The sequence below is a fragment of the Megalobrama amblycephala genome, linkage group LG11 (assembly GCF_018812025.1).
Source record: "Megalobrama amblycephala isolate DHTTF-2021 linkage group LG11, ASM1881202v1, whole genome shotgun sequence".
NCBI classification, from domain to species: Eukaryota; Metazoa; Chordata; class Actinopteri; order Cypriniformes; family Xenocyprididae; genus Megalobrama; species Megalobrama amblycephala.
Window position 1 is genome coordinate 29,082,649 of NC_063054.1, and position 10,618 is coordinate 29,093,266.

The 10,618-nt window shown below is 37.7% G+C and overlaps 1 protein-coding gene across 2 annotated transcripts; it reads right to left on the reverse strand.

Annotated features, from left to right (window-relative positions):
- Positions 1-2,739: 2,739 nt before the first annotated feature.
- Positions 2,740-7,966, reverse strand: si:dkey-1j5.4 (leucine-rich repeat-containing protein 15). Of its 2 annotated transcripts, XM_048207292.1 has the most exons (5): positions 7,906-7,966; positions 6,816-6,907; positions 6,470-6,657; positions 3,852-4,550; positions 2,740-3,462 (listed from the first exon to the last, which is right to left on the reverse strand). In XM_048207292.1, exons 3-5 carry the CDS (start codon positions 6,651-6,653, stop codon positions 3,272-3,274), a joined length of 1,074 nt encoding a protein of 357 aa, XP_048063249.1. In that variant the 5' UTR covers positions 6,654-6,657; positions 6,816-6,907; positions 7,906-7,966; the 3' UTR covers positions 2,740-3,271. The 2 variants fall into 2 exon arrangements, with proteins under 2 accessions (XP_048063249.1, XP_048063248.1); XM_048207291.1 differs by lacking the exon at positions 7,906-7,966 and having other exon boundaries at positions 6,816-7,872.
- Positions 7,967-10,618: the final 2,652 nt, after the last annotated feature.

Below are 10,618 nucleotides of genomic sequence, written 5' to 3' on the forward strand. Positions count from 1 at the left end.
AATGAACCAAACGACATCATAATTCATAACGGGAAATGTGTTATATAAAAAGCAGTAGTGTCTGATTCTGTGAGTGAGCCTCTTCATGTTGTGTAATTGAACTTCTCTGTGCGAGAATGCTGTCCCGACGAAGCCTTGATTCCCGCTCTGCTTCATTTTAACATTCATATATGGTCTCGACACACTGACACAGCCTACTATAGACAGCTATGGGAGATCCAGTTTGAATTTGCCGCAGAATTAATATGAATGTAGTATATAATTTAACAGCAGGAATGACGGCTACATTCATATAGTGTTTGCGTGTGTCTTGACAGTTACAAATAAGGCCACAATAAGCTCATGGACTTAATGATTGACAAGTTTGAGCTTATTTTGATGGATGACGCTGAGAAAACTCTGACCAATAAGAGGACAGTTGTACTCGCATGTGACTTGCATAAACGCATTTTGGTATGCTTTGAAATGTTGCCATGTGAAAGCGAACCGAACCAAGAAGAAAATGCAACATTGTAACAAATTTAGTCCCTGTTTCGTAACAAAACAAACGATCTATAGGTGTGAAAACACCCTAAGTTTCCTCAAATGTTTTGAGTATTCTGAATTTATTGGGTTTTACAGTGTGTTTCTTCTGTTATATAGAAGAAAAAAAGAAAGGTAATTTAAAGAATATGGTAACCAGTTTTGGTGCCCTTCCAAAAGAAAAAAAGACATTTCTCAAAATATATTATTATAGAAAGAAAGAAAGTCATACAGGTTTGCAAATTCATTTTTGGATGAAATATCCCTTAAAACAATTCAAACAACCAAGGTAAAACTAAATTTAACAAAATATATTCATGGAAATAATGTACATATTGCTGTATCTACTACAAATTTCACTAGTGGGCAATGAAAAGAGTGAAAATACTGACACTTCTTTACTTTACTGCTCTATTTTTGTCTGGAATTAGATACTATATTTCTAGATTTTTGAAATGCAGCTATTTTTGTACTTTTCTATGTCAAGTCAATTTAACTACACATTTCTACCATTGATGGAACACAGATGGAAAGAAAATGAAATCATTTTGGAAGTGACGAAATAAGACAATACTGCACATTTCCAATGGCTGTAGACATAGACAAGGTGACCTACGACTCAATTAGACACTCTACAGAACATTAGAGCTCCTGCTGGACCTACTGGTATGGGAAAACCATCACTGCATATGGTTTCATTAATCATTAAGTTAAACTGTTAGATGGAAATCACTCTTAAGTAAAAACCAGCTCGGAGTGTGGCAAACAGCATGGAATAAGATCCTGATGAAAAATAAAAGATTCTCTGGTCTGATAAAATAAACATTAAACTCTTCAGCCTGAATGCCAAGCACCATGACTAAAATGGCTCAACACCTGCTACCGTACCTACGGTGAAACATGGTGATAGCAGCATCACGCTGTGGGGATGTTTCACTTAGAAAATAAGCTTCAAGATTACAGATCATTTTGGCAACCTCCTGGGCATTTTTGTATAGAAAAAGCAGCAAGCAAGTGTAGAGTTTCATTCTTAAAAGGCTTTACCTTTCAAATAGCATGCTTCTAATTAAGGGCTGAAATTAGTTTCTTAATCATATTCAAATATTAAAAAGGTTAAACGCCAAAGAACACTGCCGCCCATTCATCAGGGTTTAGTAAAGCTTGAAAGCTTTGGCGTATGAAATGTTCAATTGCATATTAATATAAGCTAGGTCATACAGTCCTAAAAGAACGGAAGAATGGATCCATCTTTTCTTTTAGGGGCTAAAAAAAGGATATAACCTCCATGCTACTGAATGTGATGAATTAGTATATTATTGTTATCAAAACTGTGTAATCTCAGTCGAATATGGCCTCAATGTGGAGGAAATTTACAAATCACATCACCAAAATACTCTGCACTACAACAGCAAGCACAGTTTATCTCCATCTCAATGGCATTCCAGCTAATGTAGTATATTCAGTGAAAAGTAGGTTTTCTCAAGCTGTGATTAATGTATGCTGCTGTAAAGCTGTTTATTTGATGCCAGAATCATGCCAATTTGTCACTGTAAATCTACTAGTGAAAGCGAGCTGGTTAGAGGACGCTGAGTCTGTAACAGCTGGTTGAGGGGGTGATGCAGTGAGGGGTAAGGCAACCGCAGGAGCTCCCTACTATAAGCAACGGTTGCCATGGCAACGCTGGGGGAAATTAGGTGTTAAAGGAGTATCTTGTTATGCACAAAAGCACTATGCACCAGTAATTTTGTTTTGAAAGTTAGACAGTAGATATACAGTTATCAGAGTGTGAAAACATTGCATGCTTGAACGTTATTTTGTAGTATTTTATGACATATCACTCATCAAAATATACTATAAAAACACTTGTGTATGTGTGTATATTATATATATATACACCCACATGTTCCACCAGTTTGATTTAATATCAGCTAACTATAAAGTACTGAAGCAGAAGTTTTAAAGCAGCTTGCTTTGTAACACCTTCCCAGCATCTGAAATGCAGGACTGCAGCTTCAGCGCCCTGGGTGGAATTTAGAGAGAGAATGATGATTTCAAAGGAAGCTTATTCAGCTGTAACAATCCGATGAGGAATTCTGTCTCAGGTGGTGGTGGAAGTTTGCAGTTGGTTCCTGAGCAAGAGGGGATTTTCTAACCTCTATTTATTTCCTTTAAGCTCCACTGCTTCTAAGAAAAAAATAATTTGCACATGTGCATTCGCAGTTTCGAGATGTGTTTATTGTGTATATACTGTATACATCAGATAGATAAATAATTGTAAACATGGGTTTAATGATATTACATAAAAATACAGCAGTTATACTCAACTACTAACATTATTTTGAGAGCATCTTCTACGTAGATGCTGAAAAACAAAAACACTTTGGATAAATAACGCATTTAAAACATTTAAGAGAATCATTTGTAATATTAAGTTGAATGTGAAAATATACATGTATTATTATTATATTACCAAAAATGACATTTCTTTTGTATTACAAATAACAAGTTTGTCCTTAGTTAGGCTGTACTGCTGAGAGACTTTCCAGGTGGTGTGAAAATAGTTGACTGATGTGGGTGAAAATTATGATTATCTACAGAACAGAAGTGCTATCATTAGCCTGTCAAAGTCATTGTGGTTGGAGTTATGTGAAGCATCACCATTCAATTGCATAAAATATCATGCTGTTATTATGCTGTGCTCCCAACATTTGGAGGTCACACGTGATTTGATATCAGACATGAGGATTTTCTAGGCCCTGCAGGGAAGTTCCTCAGGTTTCAGCTGGTGAATGGGTCTATCACGAAACTCTTCTGGGCTATTGCACCGAAGTCTTTGCAGAGGTGAATGATTAGCCCTCGTCTGGGCTACGTAATGTACCAGCGAGTTGATACTGCAGTCACATTTCCATGGGTTATCGTGCAGATACACCTCCTTCAACCCTGAATCAATCAGAGATGTGATTAACGTGTTACACTTAACAGAGAAGAATAAAAAAGTATTTGTTTTCATGTTTTTGACCACACAATATAGAATTTTTTTTCTGCTAGCAATTATGTTAACTACTTGGTTATCTAGATTTTTTTTCCATTTATTTTAAGCTTTGATATATTTAGCGGCGATGCTTTAATTAGGATTGCATTTATAAGACATTGTGAAAAAGTTAAAAAATAGTTGTTTTATGATTTTTATTAAAAAAATATGTCTTATGGCAACACCCTCTAAGAAACAAGTCCAATTGGCAAGGCAAGGCAAGGCAATTCAGGCAACAAGTCAACAAGTCATTCAGGCAACCAACCTACTAGTCAATTTTAAAAATCCTAATTCTTACCTTGCATGTTGGCTAGCATGTTGCCATCAATAGCATGAAGGCGATTCCCACTTAACCCCACATGAGTAAGTTTAGGTGTGTGGCGGAATACGTCAGCTGGCAGGCTCTCAATTTCATTCTTTCTGATATAAAGCTCCTGCAGGTTGGAAAGACCTTCTAGTGTGGATGCGTTAAGCGTGGAGAGCAAATTGTTGTCCAGCACCAGCATCTCAAGACCAATCAGGGGCCCAAAGGTCCCAGCTTGAATATTCTCCAGCTTGTTGTTGTCCAAGTTGAGAAAAAGCAGCTCTTCAAGTCCAACAAAGGCTTTGGGCGAGATCCTTTGGATGCGGTTCAAGGCAAGGTCCAGAACTTTTAGGGCAATCAAAGGCTTGAATGCATTTGGTGGGAGAGCAGTGAGGGCATTCAGGGGCAGATCCAGCTCTGAGAGGTTCCTCATGCCAATGAACATGTTAGGTTTTAGGTTAGCTATCTGATTCTGGCCCAGCATGAGAAAGCGTAGGTTTAGGAGATCTTTGAAGCCCTTTACTGGAAGTTTGGACAGTCGGTTTCCTTGCAGATTCAAAAGCATCAATCGCTGGGCACCAGCAAATGCTTGAGGGTGTATTGATTTGATTGAGTTTCGCTCCAAGTTTAGGCTCTCGATTTTTGGGACAGAGCTCAGGATGTTGTCTGGGAGGTCCTGCAGGAAATTTTCACCTTGAAAATGAAGAAACAAAAGGAAGCAAAAAAGGAGAGTTTAATTGGTGTTGCTGAAGCAAACATCACTATGTTCATACTTAGGGTTTAGAACTTGAGTGCAACAGGAAGTAAAATTCCCACGCTTACGAAAAAGTTTATTCAAGTGTGCTATTAGCATACTTCTTTTAAACTAAATAATAAGAAAGTAAACTACTTTTTATACACTTCTTAGAAATTTAATTTATGTACTTCTCAGAAATATACTTAAAATTGCACTTAAGCATACTTAACTTATACTAACAGAAAAGTCTAAGTAAACCAATACTAGTAATCAATCAAAGTATAATTAAGTATTCAAAGTATACTTAGCTTGTAGTTGTGTTTAATCTTTTGACTGAGTGGTTTTACATACAGTCTTATGAACTTTGAACATTGTTTGAAAATTTTGATTTATAAAGAAAACAGATATAATCCTAATTCTGAGTATCTACATTTTTGTGTTGGCTTGTCTAATGGTAGTGCACATAGAAATTTACTTCAAATCTACTTTACTCTTTCGCACTGACTGAATTTTCAGGCTATCAATGTTTTCACTGTTATACGGCAGGGGGTGCTATTACACACCATCTAATATAATCTTCGGATCAAAACACAGGATAAGAAGAAGCTGAAACAAGTGATAGACAATTGCTCACACAAATGTAAAATAACGCAACCATCAAACATTAAACAGCATGAAAATCACAACTGCATAACGTTTCCGAATGAAATGATGCACCCATGAACAGGAAACAAGTGTGGTTTACTGATAGTACACTTCAAAGTGTACTTTCATAAACTAAAAAATGTACTTCTAGTATTAAAATAATAAACTACTAGTATACTTAGACTATAGTATACTTAGTTTACTACTGTTACACTTATAGTACACTTGAATGTATACTTTTATATACTAAAAGTGGGTCAATTTAGTCCCAAGCAGTACTGAAATAATACATACTATACTATAGTACACGTTGATATTAATATACTTATTACATTAAGTATACTTTAAAATATACTTGAACATTACTTAAGTACACTTCATAAAATTAACTTCAAGTATGCTTCTTTTTTGTAAGGGCAATCAATTTCCTCCAAAGGGGAATTCATTTTTAACAATAACTGACCATTAAAAACTGAGCTAAAATGTTGTTAATTGATGGTATTCTTTTGTTGAAGCAACCAGCCTGCATTATTTCAGTCAGTTTTTTTTTTTCTTTTCATGTTTAACAAATTCTTGGTGAAAAACTACATTACCCATGATTCTGCAAAGAACGCTCCACCAGTCAGAGAAACAAAACATGCAAATCATACCAAAAAACTCTTTACTGCTTGCCCACTCCTATGAAGAACTGTCAATAATGCGATAGCCAGTCTACTTGCGCTCTAAAAGTACTTAAATATTTGTAATGTGAAATATGTTGTTACTATATATGCCATCAACACCTTTAAATCAATAATTTTATATTTGTCCATTGCTTTTAGTTTGATTATGTAATTTGCAATGCTTAATGGGATTGTAGTAATGAAAAGATGTTAAGTCTTGTATCTTAAAAAATACTTTTTTTTTAAAATCCCTATGAGAAAAATTCCTTTGGAAGCAATGCTGCTGAAAAAGTGAACGGGATGGGCTCTGCTGCACTTATAAAGACAATACCTCGAAATCTACAGCTGATTGACATATATTTTCAATGAGAAACCTGAGCTGTATCTAGGCACCAGAATTTAATGCAATCTTGCTGAATACAAGTATTAACAACTTATGATCCCAAAACTTTGAATGGTAGTGTAGATAGACACGTAGTATTTTGGATGAAAATATGGTACAAGAAGTAAGCAGTGGATTAATGTTACATGAAGATCCATGCACTACTACTGAGAACATTCTTGCTCACCCATTTTTAGGATCCATGAGTCCAGAGGGAGTTTGGGTGGGATGCTCTGAAGTCCCCTCTTTTGACAGTTGACTTCAGTCTTTTCCGTACTGGATTTCTGGCTGCATTTACAATCACTGGGGCAGTTTTCCACGGCCTCTGCAACCCACAGCCATAGCACGGCTAACCCTGCAACCAGCTTCATAGCCCTGAAAACACGCAGAGCCAGTGATTTAATTATGTCACAAAGGACATTATAATCCTACTGAAAAGAGCATTAGGGGTATTACTGCAAAGAGAAACCCACATATTGCCTCAAAACGGACATAACGTTTGTGTTAGATGCATATTACTCATGCAGACTTACCTTGTGACCAGACGCTTAATGGGATTTCAACGTCTAAATTCAATGCTGCTTTTTCACCCAAAGCTGGTAGCCTGTCTGTACTTGGATGAAGTCTGAAATGAGCCGAAATGTTAGCCCCTCTAGCAAAGTGTGAGCTCTGTAAACCTCCCAGCACAGCACGTTGGTGAGAAAAATGACATGCACAGATCATGACAGGTTTCCCTGCCAAATGAACTCCTGCATCCCTAGAGAAAAATCTGAGGGCATGCGTTTTTGCGTGGGTGTGTGAATTCACAGGGCACCTTATGCACGGCTTTGATTGTTTAACTTGGCACAGGTACGGTCTGGTTCACGGCAGATTGATGTCAGTGTTATATCAGTGAGCACACATGATAATAGGCCAGGTCGATGAGCACCAGTGATCGGTGGAGGCGCCACAATCGCTCGGCCCTCGGAGAGCCTGCTGAGCTGATAAGGACAAGGACCTCATACATCTTTCCCCTTGGGCTTTTCTTGGCATTGTCCACCAGGATTAACAGTAAGAACGAGTCACAGTTTCTCAGTTTCTCGCGAGCATCATCAATGTCGCTCTCATTTACACGGCCCCGGCGCTTTGAAAGAGGAGGGCTGGCTGCAGGAAACGCACAGACCTCCAGAGATGTTATTATAGCTGTGTCTTTAAGTTTGACGTGTCTGCTCACCGAGATGATTTTATTGCGCGATAAAGACGAAAGCTCTTTCAAGGCCCGCCAACAGCAACACAATATGCAAGCCATCTGGAGCAACATAATTATAATTTTCTCCTGCTCCAAGCTGAGAAAAACCGACGCACCACCTCCCGCCACCGAAAAAGAGGAGCAGTCAGAGCTGATAAAAAAACGCCTGCGTGATTCTGATTAATAGGAAATGTGTTAATGCTGCATCTGTTCTTTAACAATTATTAATTTCTGTATCAAGTAAACAAACAAAAACAACACAAACAGCTAGAAAAATCAAAGATTAAGTGCATTTCATGTTCACTTTTACTGCGTTTGTGAAAAAGCTATACACGCATACTTCTTTTAAAGGGTTAGTTCATCCAAAAATGAAAATTCTGTCATTTATTACTTACCCTCACGCCGTTCCACACCCGTAAGACCTTCGTTAATCTTCGGAAATCCAATGGCTCCGTGATGCAATGACACTTCCTCTCTCAAGATCCATAAACGCACTAAAAACATATTTAAATCGGTTCATGTGAGTACAGTGGTTCAATATTAATATTATAAAGCGACGAGAATATTTTTGGTGCGAATGAATCAGTGTATCGAATCATGATTTGGATCGCGTGTCCAACTGCCAACGGCTGAAATCACGTGACTTTGGCGCTCCGAACAGCAGATTCGATACACTGATTCATTTATGCTCCGAATCTTCCTGAAGCAGTGTTTTGAAATCGGCCATCACTAAATAAGTCGTTATTTTGTTTTTTTGGCACACCAAAAATATTCTCGTCGCTTTATAATATTAATATTGAACCACTGTACTCACATGAACCAATTTAAATATGTTTTTAGTATATTAATGGATCTTGAGAGAGGAAATGTCATTGCTCCCTATGGAGGCCTCACAGAGCCATCGGATTTCAACTAAAATATCTTAATGTGTGTTCCGAAGATTAACGAAGGTCTTACGGGTGTGGAACGGCATGAGGGTAAGTAATAAATGACAGAATTTTCATTTTTGGGTGAACTAACCTTTTAACATCAGTGAATCCCTTCCCACCCCCAATCAGATGGATGTGTTGTTGTTGTAAAATAAAACTGAACATGTTTCAATGTAGCTGCTCTCATGCTCTGTCTGATGCTAAATAGTACCAAAACTGGACAAATTCCTGTAATTTACAGTGCTGTAATGAATTGCAAATGGACTCAATCAACCGCAGCATGCTGCAGACAAGAACACAAAGAGTCTGGCTGAAGACAAAAAACCAAGTATTACTAGAGGTCACACACATTCTTAGATTTATGTCCACCCCAAATGCATAGGCTCTATTAAAAATGCCCATCTTGCTCTGAATGAGAGGAAACAAAAGGTAACCTTTTATATCAGTCCCTGGCGAGTTATGATAAATGAACTCGGCTTGGAGCAACACTATGAAACACAATTGAGTGAATTTTTGAAGGACACAGATTGAATTTTTACAACAATATTTGACTTTGATCAAATGTTTCTTATACAGTCACAAAAATTATGTGTTCAATTAAGTGGTCGAATTTGCCAAAGTCACAGGAAATTGTCTTAGAAATGATGAAAAGTCTAGTTTGAAAGTTAGAAGCACTTCACACAGATCCAGGCTAACAGATGTTGTCTGTAATAAAGCACAATTTAGCATGACACTAAAACCAATTAGCTTTCTAATGTGCACATTCATGGGTACTTCATTTGTTGCGCATTGGCCAAGGAATGAAATGGTTTCATGCATCAGTCACTTTGTCATTTCCCTTGATGAGGGAAGTGATACTCTGACACTATATCCTTCACCCCAGGAGCCTAAAATAAACATTCTTATGCCAGTTGACCTATCACAGTGCAAACCTCACGTCACATTGCTGACATCTAGTGTTAGACTGTAGCTAATGCATAGGAATAATATCACTGATGAGTCTATAAGGGCCTGTCCCAATACCCACTATTTCAGTCTTGGGCACTTGTGACTCTGTTTGACTTCTGTCTCTTTTTGAGACTGAGCGTGGCTTGTTCACTCCACTAATATAGATCAGTGTTGCTTTTTGACATCCATTTGACATCCACACACTGATATTCTTTCGGCCACCAAAATAATGACACAAAAGCAATGCAATGAAAGAAAAATACAAAGTTCTGTCATGAAACTGTAAATGGGCAGGCTAATAGGTACTTAACTCAACTGCTCGTAATCACATCATTATATCTATAGGACACAGATGATTGGTTCCTGCTGTATTAGTAGCCAATGAGCTTGCACGCACAGTCTTCAAATACACAATAGCATTTGCCTTAGCAGTGCAGCACGCTTTCAGAAACCCCCCTCCTTCCCCAGCTCCACCTGTATAGATCTGCTACGGGTAATTCATGTATGCTATACTATACAGCAGCAGCATGTCTTACTTGCTCACGGCAACATGTCGTATATGTATTGGCAGTAGCAAATCCCGTACTTGCTCTGCAGCAGCAGCAACAATAATCAACAGCAGCAGCAGCAATAATCAACAGCAGCAGCAATAAAAGCAGCAGCAGCAGCGTAGCAGATGTATTCCGCCAAGACCAAACGTATCAACATTGTCATACTCATTACCATGCCAAACACTCATGACATGTCATGACAGAACTTTTATTCAGCAAACTTCAAATCAATAATACAAATGTAAATAAAAACAAAAATGCACCTATTCTGATTGAGAACAAAGATCAGTGGCTGTCTGACCCTTCTGGCATCCCATACCTCCATATCTGTCGGGAGCTGATCGGAGATAGTTCTTTATGTATTTGATGATGTCAGCCTCAGACGATTCTGGTTTTGACTCATGTACAGCACCTGTATGAAGATGGAACAACTTGTATCACTCATTTTAAGACATTATGAACTACAGCATTAATTACAAGATTTTCAGCCACCCTCACTCATACTAACATACTGTAGCAATCCACAAAATAATTAAATCTCTCTAAACAAGCATGGATAACCATCTAGATCAGTAATCCTCACTTTTTCTTCAAAGTAAGCCACAACAACAGGATAAAGTCAACAAGCAAGCCGCCACAATAAAAAACATGCACGGAAATACACATCTGCCTAGTACAAT